General features: G+C 40.5%; 1 protein-coding gene across 4 annotated transcripts in view; it reads right to left on the reverse strand.

The window, feature by feature from the left end:
- Positions 1–12819, reverse strand: part of LOC105492151 (sarcospan) — a 112943-nt gene that overhangs the window by 32237 nt on the left and 67887 nt on the right. Inside the window, exon 1 of one of the 4 annotated variants that reach the window (XM_011759128.2) lies at positions 6090–6285. The exons of 2 other annotated variants lie outside the window; for them this stretch is intronic. Coding sequence is in view for 1 of the 2 variants with exons in the window: in XM_011759126.2 (XP_011757428.1) it covers positions 5674–5952 (279 nt within the window). In the remaining variant the exon portion in view is untranslated. Of the gene's footprint in view, positions 1–5673; positions 6050–6089; positions 6286–12819 lie in introns of those variants that run through there. One more of the 4 variants, XM_011759126.2, reaches the window with a different exon arrangement.

The following is a 12819-nucleotide window of genomic DNA, read 5'->3' on the forward strand; positions in this document are numbered from 1 at the left end:
TGACAGAGCAAGACTCCGTCTCAAAAAAAAAAAAAAAAAAAAAAAAAGAAAAACATCAGAACCTGCCTCTTCTTCTTATTTCAAACAAAAAAAAAGGAAGAAGATTTAGGGACAACTTCGTCATTATATATAAGCACTCTCTTGGCCTTTGCATATCAGGCTCAGTATAAGGCTGTAAGTAGAGGTGAAAACACATTTCTCCTGCTGATCCTGAACATCTAATGATTTTACTCAATCTTAACCTATCTTATTCTTTATTCTATTCCTGAAATTCTTTCAGGAAACATTTCGCCAAATTCTTCCTTTTTTTTTTTTTTTTTCCTGTTACAGGGTCTCACTCTGTTGCCCAGGCTGGAGTGCAGTGGTGCAATCTCAGCTCACTGCAACCTCTGCCTCCCTAGCTCAAGTGATCCTCCCACCTCAGCCTCCCGATTAGCTGGGACTACAGGTGGGTGTCACCACACCCAGCTAAATTTTTGTATTTTTGGTAGAGATGGGATTTTGCCATGTTGCCCAGGCTGGTCTCAAAATCCTGAGCTCGTGCAATTTGCCTGCCTAGGCCTCCCAAAGTGCCAGGATTACAGGTGTAAGACAATGTGCCCAGCCTCATCAAATTCTTGAATATTCCATTTTATTTCCATATATATTAAAATTAACTTCTTTTGCCAAAATAATTCAATTGCATTCCATTTTTATACTTACTATGAGAACTTCCTATGCCTATAAGATAATTTTCCTGTCATTATTGTTCTATGTATTCAGTGGAGATTGAGATGGGCCATGTAATTATCTCTTCTCAGTTCCTAACAATCCTGTGGCAGTTGCCATAATAAAAATTATTTCCCAGGGATACCAGGGATGCTACACTATATTTTGGAAGCATAATAAAGTCCCAAAATGAAGAATAATCTGTTACTATGCAGTGTACGCCTAAAAATGTAATTCCAGATTAAAATTTTCAAATGTCAGTACACCTCTATAGAAAGTTAACACCACATTTAGCTTCTTGACTTGAGGGTTTATCCCATACCCTAATGCCAAACCTTTCTCTCTTCTAGTTACTTTTTGTAACTATGATCAAACCATTTAGCTAAATTATTAACTTACTTTCTCTACTTATAAAATCTGGATAACAATCACATTTGTTTGTTATTTGCTACATGTCATATGTCTACTTGTGAGTTTCGTGGTATATTCTGCTTTAAAATAAATGACCACCCAATTTCCCCTTCCATTAAGGCAAGACTTAAAATCAGTTTTTAAAACCTGAATAAACCTGCAACTTGAATTTCTTAGGATAAGTTCACATATGAAAGCTGTTACTGAAATTTTTGACAGGACTTTTAATCATTACAGATTCGTGTGATGAGTTTTACGAATGGCATTAAATAAAAGAAATATTCTTCTTTTAAGCCCTTGCCTTAAACTTTCCAATCTGATTAATACGGTATTTATCTCAGGGTGTTTATTCCACTGAGTGGGGTATGGGAGCAATGGAGGGAGAGTGGGGGAAGTTAAAAAGCACAATAAGGCAAAGAAATTCCTACTTTCCATGGGAATATTCCCTACAAGGGCCAAGAGAATATTGAATACTAAGTATTTTCACTGGGGATGAGACGCAAGAGTTTGCACTTAAATTGACTTTGGAGTAGAGATGCCAAAGCAAATAAATCACTGCAAGTGGAATACTTTGAAAGGTAAATGGGTCTTAACAATATTTGTGTAGGTTAAATTTTCTAATCGGAAGTATTCATTACTGTCAGATATAATAAGGGCATGTGTCCATCAGGATCTGGAGATCTCCTCCAGGTAGCTGATTCATTATTTTTAGGCCATTGCGTAGCACAGCAGACACCCTCCCCAGATGTTACTGAATGAAGAAGGGAAAACAAAAGGTTAAGCATGCAATGCTTTACCTAAACTAAAACGGTATTCATTTGAGTGAGAAGTAAAATCCTCAAAGTCCTTAGATTACTTCAATCCTTACACACTTTTCATCAATAAGAATTCCAGAAAAATGAGCAAACTTGAATTCCCATCTGACTTAGCTACTAAAGCCATTAACAGAATAAAATGCAGAACAAACTTCTTTGTCCTAGGATGCCCTGTACCCAGCCAAGTGAATCCTCAAAAGTTGCTATTTCACTTTGTTTTGTCATTGCGGTATGACTTACATCCCTCAAACCATCTATAAAGAATTATAAGACATGAACAGCACTTTTACAAGTTACATAGTCTCCATAGTGACTCCATTCTGGGGTTTCCCCCCACCCCTTACAGTAATCTTTTGTAATCAAAGTAAAAAGACTTCAATCATCTTTTGACTGGGGATTGGAGTCACATTTATGGATAGATAAAAAATGACCTATTTGTTTTTCTAAAATTCCACTGGACATAAATTTCTGATCATAGATCACCAAGGGCCTCTTTAGTCTGTAACCACACCTTGAATATACATCAAGTCAGTCAGGCATTGGTCAAAGAAAAGTCACCTAAGTGGATTTACCCATATATCCAGGTTCTGTTAAGAAAATGGCAATCCCCAAATTCCAAGTTAATGGGATAGTGGCCCCTGTAAAATTAAGTGATAACCACATGAGAAGAGGCAACCAGAAAAAAGGGAAACAGAAGAGTGGAACATGGAAAGTTGTAGATGGCGTGGGTGCCTCCCTCAGCTTGACTTCGGCCTACATCCTGGGGCTAGTGTGACTCAGCCTCAGCCCCAGCGATGGGCTTGGATTGCTTTGGTTTGGTGGGGCTCCTGAACAGGGAAAACTGATATAACCCAGCAGGATATACCAGCCCTGAATCACTGCATATCCCAAAGGAAAAATGACCTTGAGGAGGCCACTCTCCTCCAAGTTCCTTTTTATAAACCTCCAGAAAGATTCAGAAAGTACTGGACCAATCAAATACCACTGCGATTGCTAAATAGTGACTTGGCTGAGAACAGAGAAAGGTGAGACAGCCAAACTGATATTTTCTTCAGGGTTCAAACTAGTCTTGGAAATGTAGCAAGTCAAAAATGATAGTTTTGCAAGTCTAGAGATGAAATAAAGCCACCTTTCCTCTGAAGAGTGACACCACCAGTGACTGCTTCCCAAGCAGCTGATAAGTAAAGCTAACTCATTGAACCATGCCATTTGTTGGCACTGTTTTAAGTGCTTTACATGTATTAATTTATTTCATCCTCAAAGCAACCCGAAAAGGTAGGAATTATTATCATTCTGATTTGGTTAGTAAAGAAATGGAAACCTAGAGAAGTCAAGTAACTTGTCCAAAATTATTCGGCACACAAGTTAGGGGTGGCGGCGCACGCCCGTAATTCCAGCCACTTAGGAGGCTGAAGCACAAGAATCTCTTGAACCTGGGAGGGGGAGGTTGCAGTGAGCCAAAATCATGCCACAGCACTCCAGCCTGGGTGACAGAACAAGTCTCTGTCTCCAAAAAAAACCCCAAAACCCAAAGTTATTCGGCACACAGTGGCTGAGCTAGGGCTCAACACCAGGTGTGGTGCGTACACATCTGCACTTCGCCATCTGCCTTGCTTCTTTTCCCTTCCCTGAAAGCTTGGAAGAGTGCCCCGTGACCAACCACAGACAGCGTGGTGGGGACAAGCAGACCGTGGTGTCTGTGTGAGACAGTGACACATTGCCCAAATTCTGGCCCTGCTAGGATGACAGTTGCTCCTGGCCTGGTTTCTCAGAGACCCTCCTCACTAGTCTCGGGACATCTCTACTAGCTGCTCTGCTCTACATAGCTTCTCAGCTGAAAGAAAATCTAAGATGACAGATTTCATGAGGGCTATGTACTGAGAGCAAACTTCAAATGAATCCTAGACGATAAAAAAGAAAACCAGAAAGAGCAGAGACCTGGCTGTATATAATGCCCTTTGTGCAACACCCAGGGAGCTTCCAGGGCAATTAGGAACATCATTTCCCCCAGGAGATTTAGTTCATAACATTTCTGGGTTGCACGGTTCGTATGTTCATGCCTTAAACCTTAAAATAGGTTTTTTCTCTATCTAATTTACCTCTTTGGTGCTAAGCTTTTTGAAGTTGCAATAAAGAAAGGATGGGGAACACATTCGCAAATGATATTTAAAAACATTGAATGAAAGAGCTTCATTCTTTGTTTTAATTCCCCTGGCATTAAAGGCCAGACATTTTTTCCCCCTGGGTATGTGGATAGTCATTGAGGTGTCTGAAATACCCAGTATATCTTACTGAAAAGCTATTTTTAAAATCACTTGATTTAGAAAACTCCAATCATGATAATTTCATGGGAATTCTTAGCACAAAAATTAAAGTTTTAAATTACTATGCAAAAATTTGTGTATTCAAATAATCTTAATTAGGAAATACCTCCATCAATGCATATATATCAGGTCTCTCTAATGTCTGTCTGTCCGTGATACAAAATTATTTTGAGGGATGTTTTGTGAGTTATAGTTCCTGTGGTCAGTAATAGCAGTAAGGATGCAATATGAGACTAGGAGTCAAAAATGTCATTTCTAGTCTTTCCTGATTCGACCACATTCAATCTCTGGGCTTGAGAATGTCATCTAACTTCTCTTAGCCTATTTCCTCACATCCGAAAGGAATAACAATTCCCACTTCAAAGTGTTGTTTCATGGGTCAAATGAAATAACGCATGTGAAAGAGTTTAATAAGCTACAAGACACTGTAATATAACATAATATTAAAGTTACAAACCAAATGTGGTGGCAGCGTGGTTCAATGAGGAAAATGCAGATATAGTCTAGCATAAAAAGCAATCAGCATGGCTGAATGCTTTACTCACTCATGACCCTGGGTGAGTCTGGCGTGGGTTCTCTCATTTGAGAAATGAGAATGATTAAAACGATCCCATCAGGATGATGTGGGGATTAGAAATAATACATGTAAGGCCTCTAGCAGGGCGTGCACACAGTAGGTATTCAATAAGTGGCACCCGTTTTACATTAAAGAATTCATTTAACCAAGCCAAGTATGCTATACGTTTCAACACTCACAACAGCTGAGTACTGTTCTACTTAGAACAGTACATCCATCAGGGGAGTCCCAAATATACTTCTGCCATGGCCAGCACCCGGAGTTTATCCCACTTTAGACTCCAGTGGATTAAGGCTGTGCTTGCTGTATTCGCATTTCCTGCCTTAGCCCATCATTTCATGAAACTTACTAATGGAGCTTCAGTTTAAAACATAAAATGAATGCTACTCAATGTGGCAACTCCAAGTACAGGCTTTCTCCTCTGCTGCTTTTACCAGATGAACTTAATTCACTTTTTGCCACTTGCTTAAGGACAGGGGTGGGGTCTGGTAATAGGATAAGGAAAAAGCCCGAATGAATCTGCTGTTGTTATTGAGGTTGTTCAGTCTGACCAAAATAAGCAGCTTTTGAAATGAACTCCCCCGCTTCAGAGCGTCAGAGTCAGGCCCCGTGCAGGCTCTGGGAGCGGCGAGCAGGAGAGGGGCAGGAGTTCTATCGCGTCCAGCCGTGCCCCGCCCGGGAAAACCCAGTGCCCCACGCATCAGTCACCAAGCAGAGCGCGAGTTAGAGGAGTGAACCCGGGGAAGGGCACATGCAGCTGGGTTAGTCTCAACTCGACCATGCGACTTCGCATTCCTGTTTGGCAAACGCGCTTAGGCAAAACAGACTCGATGCTTACAATGATCCCAGCCCAAAATGGAGTGTCCCTGACTAGCAGGGAGGAGCTGATGCTCGCCATGAGGAAGCCCACCACGGTCACGGCGATGCCCAGGGCCAGCTGCAGCAGGGCGAGCAGCAGCGGGAACCGGCAGCCGCAGCAGGTCCGGGGCTCCTCCTCCCCGCACTCCTTGGGGGCCCCCGTGCCCTTCTTCGGCTCCATGTCGTCGGGCCCAGCGGCGTCCGCGGCCGGCGGCCCCCCCTGCCTCTGCTGGCCGCGGGGCTGCTTGTTCTTGCCCATGGCGCTGCGAGGCTGGGTGGGTGGGTGCGTGTGCGGCGCCCTGGGCCCTGGAGCGCGGCGCACGGCTGGCTCGGCCTGCCCTGGTATTCGAATTATGGAGGCTGAACAAATATGGAAAACATTTGGAGCCGACTCACCGAGCCTCCAAAGGCCACGGGGAGCCCGCAGCAGAGGGGGATTCGAGGGGGGTCGCCAACTGCCAACGCGCCGGGACGCAGCGCCTGCTGGGCCCCAGGCAGGGTTTGCAGGTCGCCCGCGGGAACCGGCGCGGGTCCCTTGGCCGCCTGAGCCTGTGCACTTTAGACAGGCTGCGAGTGCGCGCGTGTGAGAGTGCGGGGTGTCTGTTTTCCTCACTCAAAACTCCAGGATTGTTTTGGTTTTGCTTTCTGTGAGGTGCAGTGCAACGTGATGAATGTTGAAATCGTTTGAGCTTAATTAATACACAGTTTAATCCAAAATAGGCATTGCTGGGCTCTAAGCTGCGAAGTCATTTCCAGAAGTTAAGTCGTTGTTACTTTCCTACAGAGGCACAGGCTCTATTTTCTTTCTGCTCTCTGTAATCCAGCTGACAAACGAATACAGACATTTTTCGCATTTAGGTGTTTTTGAATCTTTCTAAAGATGTTAGAACTCTCTAATTGGGAACTCTCTTTCACATATATTATTAATTATTATTATTTTCCAAACAGGGGCTCACTGTGTTGCCCAGGCTGGAGTGCAGTGTCACCATCCTAGTTCACTGCAGCCTCGGACTCCTCGACTCAATAGCTTCTCTCTCCTCAGTCTCCCAAGTGGCTGGGACTACAGGCAATCGCCAACACGCCTGGCTAATTTTTTTTATTTTTTCATAGAGATGGCATCTCATTATGTTGTCCAAGCTGATCTTGAACTCCTGGTTTCAAGGGATTCTGCTGCTTCAGCTTCCCAAAGTGCTGGGATTACAGACAAGAGCCACCATGCACCTGGCCTCTCACGTGTATTTGTTTTTAAAAGCACTGTTGGCCGGGCGCGATGGCTCATGCCTGTAATCCCAGCACTTTGGGAGGCCAAGGTGGGTGGATCACAAGATCAAGAGTTCAAGACCAGCCTGGCCAACATGGTGAAACCCCGTCTCCACTAAAAATACAAAAATTAGCCAGGCATGGTGGCATGCGCCTGCAGTCCCAGCTACTTGGGAGGCTGAGGCAGGAGAATCACTTGAACCCGGGAGGCAGAGGTTGTAGTGAGCCGCGATCAGGGCACTGCACTCCAGCCTGGGAGACAAAGCAAGACTCCTAGTTAGTCTTCACTCATCTCTACAACAGTGCTTAGGGGGATTGGATTGTCCATCTTAGAGACAAACACTTTTACTCAGTCAATATTTAAGAGTTATTTTTAAAGCACCTACAATGTGCTAAGATATAAAGATGTTCAAAATAGACTTGGTCCTGGCCCAAAGTCACAGAAGAAATCAATAAAACTGATTATTCTTATTCCTGCATACCTCTACTCAGTAGCACTTAGGGCAAATTTCAGTGAAACCACTAAAAAATGGTCCCATCACTTTGGGGGTATTTATATCTCCTTTGGTATGGTCATTGTAACATTCAGAAAGCTAGATTCAAAAATAAGTGACGTTGCCAAGATGTTAGGATAAAGGCTACTCCTAGGTTGTTCGCTATCAGCAAATTTAAAGAAAGTCCAACTCCCTGCTGTTTGCTTTAGAATTAGAAACTATTCATCATCAGCTCTTTTTGTAAACTGCCAAGTCCCCACAAAAGTAACTTTGAAGACAAAAAGTACGTACTTCACCCTTACTTATTTTATGATCTTCGGTGTTCTCCTTATGCCTTCCTTCTGGACCAGTGAGAAAAATAATGGTTCATGGAACAAATACATTTGCTTAGAAAACAGAATCTAAACCACACATCCCAGTCCCATGAAGAGGCAGTAGAAACAGCACTCACTCTGACCAGAGAAACAGAGTGGCTGAGGCAAGGTTATGGTCAGCTTTGAGGCCATCACACCACAAGGGGTTTCTATTGTGAACAGACAAACAAAACCAGGCATTACACCAAGATACCTACCTGACTTGGGCCTGACTGAGAAGAACCCAAATGACAAAACAAGAAAATGCTTGGTTTTCCCATGTAAATACAGTAAATATTTATAGAAAGTCAACTGACTATCTGGAATCAAGTATGTGTTGTTATTAGCTACCTATTGCTGAGTATTCTGTAACAAACACATGACTGGTGCTTTACATATTTTACTGTCACCCCTTATAACCACCTTATAATTATAGTTTCCACTTTTAAAGATGAAAAAATTCGAGTATCAGAATTATTAAGTAATTGGATTAAAGTCACTAACCTACTTATGAATGGGGGTAAGTGGAACCAGATGTGAACTCCAAAGCCAATGGTCTAGAGGATTAACTGTTTTATTAATTATTTCCTGTATGTATATTGCCTATAGGCAAACAAGTGGCTAGACTGTTTAAATTGTGATTTTAAACAATTTAATTGTCATGGGTAGCATAGTATCTATAACAGAGTTAATTACAAACTTAGACCTAAAGATGAGTACTATACAAAAATATCTTGATTCATCACCATAATATATATTTAATGGCCAAAGGAGACCATTATTCCATTAGTACTAGTTTATAACTAGATACAAGCTCTATTTGCTGACCATACTGCCAAACTGCCATGTAATTCGAAGTGAAACATTTTTAGCCTTTTCCTCAAAACCTTAAATTATATGTAAGTTTAAATAGTCAAACAAGATAATAAGATATTGCTGTACATTTGTCTTCTGAGTTTCACAACTAGTGGCTTACAGTTATAAAACAGTTGTACATATATTCTTTTTTAAAAAGCTTACTTTTAATTGCCTCACTGAGACACATTACAAATGAAAGCAATGTAAATGAACAACATCCCAGATGTATTGAAATTCTTCTAGTCTGATTACAACCGCAGACTACAATTTTCAGCCTTTGGTGGTCTAGGGAAACTCACACCTGCTCAGTTTCCCAACGGCATGGTTGAGTCTGTGTTTAAGGAGGCCTGGTCTTTGGTAACACCATGAGTTGATAGTGACGAGGATGTCATTTTCACTTAATTGATATCGGAAAGTAAAAACAAAGAAAAGTTACTGTCAAATAGTGATAGAGAGTAATCAAGGCTAAAATAGATCAGACTCTCATTACGGATACAACAAATAAAACTTCCTTTTACACGTACCTTCCACTGAGAAAAAATCATCACGTCTAGCTCATCACAGAGTTTAACAGAAATGAACCAGGTTTTTCAGTATTCATAAATTATGATGTCACCATTTTATAGGTTAAGCAATAACCTCTTCAGATATTTATATTACCGGGAAAAAAGGCACAGTAGGAATAAAGTGTTTTCGGATACTCTTGGCTGCTTCCATAATTCAAAACTGACAAAGATTGTAAATTAGAAATTGCAGAAGAGTAGTTAATATATGGTTTAGATTATTTTGATCCTCTTGGGGGAGAAAACAAAATCAAGCCAGTATCTCTATCTTTGCAGTCCATCTCAAACTTAACATTATTTTCAAGTATTTATGCATCAGAAGTTCAGAACAGGGAAGATGATAACTCTTTAAAACTAGTGTGATTAACAAAATGTCCCTAGGAAACCCAAGTAGAAATAATTTTTAAACCAACATATTCTCAAACACATGATCTTACAGTCCCCAAGAACAAAAAGGGATTTAAGAAAAAAATTATTACATCTCCAAGTTTTATATCAAGCCTTTTTCATATGTAACTAAATATATGTAAAGTGTTCAATTAGATTCGATTTAAAGAAGTATCAAATACTCTGCCGAAAACAATTAGGAATTCATTTGTGATATGCAGGCTGCTGCCCCCATATGCCTTGCTGGCCTCCATACCTAAAATGACTCTAGGGATATTGCTGACCTCTGTGTGTGTATTTGTGTGTGAGTGTGTGTGTAGAACAAATTAAAGCAACTCCTATTTTTTTTATTTTCTTTATTTCTATGTCATTAATTCTAAATGTGTCTTTGGGCTCAATTTTTTCTCAGCAGAATTGACCCATTTATAATTTTTGCTTGGCAGTTTGTATTTTCAAGTTAAATATCATTTGGACAATGCAATCTTTATGGTCAACAAAGGGCTTATGACTTTCTCATTCTCTCTCTCTCTTTTTTCCCCTGGAGATGGGGTCTCACTATGTTGCCCAGGCTGGACTCAAACCTGTGCTCAGACAATACTCCCAGCTCAGCTTCCTGAGCAGCTAGGACTATAGACACATGCCACCACACCTGGCTTAACTTTTTCATTCTCTGGAGAACTATAGAAATGATAAATCTCAATCATGTAATCATGCATTTCACCTATTTTTAAGGTGCTATTTATAATACCAAATTTTTCTACATGTAATTTTGATTTTTCCACTGTATATGATACTGTAGAAATAACTAACTGTATTTTAATTGAGAAATACAGGAGAAGAATGGATAAACAAATTGTGGCATATCCATACAGTGGAATATCACTTGCTAATAAGAAAAGGGGTGAACTGTTGATACAGGCAATGACTTGGATAAATCTCATTAACAGTGTGCTGAGTGAAAGAAACCAGACACAAAATAATACATACTGCATAATTCCATTTATATAAAAATTTTAGAAGGCAAAATGAATCTACCGTAATTTAAAAAGTGATTGTGGAGTTGGGAAGAGAGAATTGTCTCGAAAAGAGTAAGAGGTGACTTTCTGGGTGATGGAAGTAAGTCTTCTATATCTTAGGGGGTGACCACATGGGTGTTAGTTGTCAAAAGTCACTGAACAACACTTACGATCTGTGCATGTTATTGTATATAACGACATCTCGATTTTTTAAAGTAAAATAAAAGAGAAATACAGGGAGTCACTGGATGTCCCTCAGTAACTAACAATAGAACAAGTAGGAGGTTTTTTGTAAATTTAAGTTATCTCACCAAACTCTCCTAATGCCTCTACTGCCATTCTAGATCCTCTGCATTAATTATCTATTGCCACAATAACAAATCACCCCAATATTTAGTGGTTTGAAATAATAATTATTATTTCATGGTTTCTGTGGGTCAAATATTCAAACGGCACACAGTAGGGATGGTTTGTTTCTTCCTGTTATCTCTTGACTCTCTGCTGAAAGACTTAACGACTGGAGGCCTGCGATCAGGAGGATCCCGTCTTAGTTGAAGCAGGAAGATCTACTTCCCAGGCGGCTAGTGCATCTTGTTTCCTTTCCAGATGGCCTATCCACAGGGCTGCTTGAGTATCCTCACAACATGGTGGCTGACTTTAGAATAACTGATTCCGAGATCGAGAAAACAAGGTAAATGCAATTCTTTGCATGATACAGCCCCAGAAGTCACTTAGCAACACTTGAGTTTTCAGCTCTTTAAAATCAAGTCACAAAGCCCAGCCCACATGCAAGGGGAGAATAAGATCCATTTATTGAAAGGAAGCACACCAAAAAATCAAAGGGTATTAAAGGTATATTTTTAAATCATCATATCCTCCTTCTCAAGTTTCTTCACGGATTGTTCTTCTTTTGCTGATCTCCTAAACATTGGTAAACCTCATGATTCCTTTCTTCAGCCTCTTTCTTCTTACACTACATGTTCCATGGCTTCACTGAAGACTCCCAAATCTATCTATCTTAGGAGACCAGACTTCTCTCCTTAGCTCTAGGTCTGCAAATGCAAATACCTATCCACATCTCCATATAAAAGTTCCAAAAGTGCCTCAAATTCACTCTGTCCTTGATCTCCACAGAGAAATCACATGAAATAAATATAAGGTATCCACAGACTTTAATGACAAGGCGGTCATTGGTTACCTTTTCCAGAGCAATCTGGAAAATCTGGCAGTTTCAAGATTTTGAAGAGTTTAAGAATGAATAGGAGGTGAAAAAGGAGGAGAGTACAGGTAAAGGAATCTATCGAGACACTTCGCTGTGAAGGGAAGGAAAGAGAAAAAGCTGCAGCTAAAGGGACAATATAAAGTCAAGGAATGGTTTGCCTTTTTTTTTTTTTTTAATGGAAGACACTTGAGTATGCCTGTGTGCTGAGGCAGAAAGTGATAGAGATGCCTGAGGGAGGGGACATTTGATCAGACAAGTTCCTTGAGGTGGGAGAGTCTGAGAGGAAAGTTCTTCACAGGCTGAGGTGGGAGGAAAGAATGTAAGACTATATAGAATGCAGTTGAGTTTGCAGGGTGGGAGAAAGACAGCTGAGAGTTCCTAGATACGTACATATGAAGGTAGGATCAGTATTTTTCTTCTCAATGACACAGTTTTGGGATATAGAGACATTCTGCTTTCATATCCTAGCCCACAGCACATTTTATTGCTATATCTTGAAAGCACAGGTTTTAATAAGACATTTTTGAACAATTCCTCTAAAATAGGAAAAACATATTTTCTGTAAATTATAATTACAATGACAACTTATTTACAGAAAGGTTTATGTATCTTTATAGGCTACAAAGTACTCTTACTTATTATTTCTTTAAATCTGACCAAAACCATGTGAAGTTGGAATTTCTTCAGAGTGGCTAAGTAACCTTTTCAGGTTACATTAAAAAAAAAAAATCCTAGATCTTCTTGCTCTAAGTTCAGTGCCCTTTCCACTTACATTTTATCTTAGCCGAATGACTTAGATGTTTTATTGTACAAAAAAATTGCATGAGTACATTGCACATATAGGCAATCAGACAGGTTAAGAGAATACAGTGCTGTGTGGACAGACATCCCTGACACATACCAGGTTAGTGAGAACAAAGGCTGTCTAGAGTCCTGACCGTAAGTCCCATGAGTGTAGAAACAATGCTTCCTC

Source organism: Macaca nemestrina, chromosome 10 (assembly GCF_043159975.1).
Source record: "Macaca nemestrina isolate mMacNem1 chromosome 10, mMacNem.hap1, whole genome shotgun sequence".
Taxonomy (NCBI): Eukaryota; Metazoa; Chordata; class Mammalia; order Primates; family Cercopithecidae; genus Macaca; species Macaca nemestrina.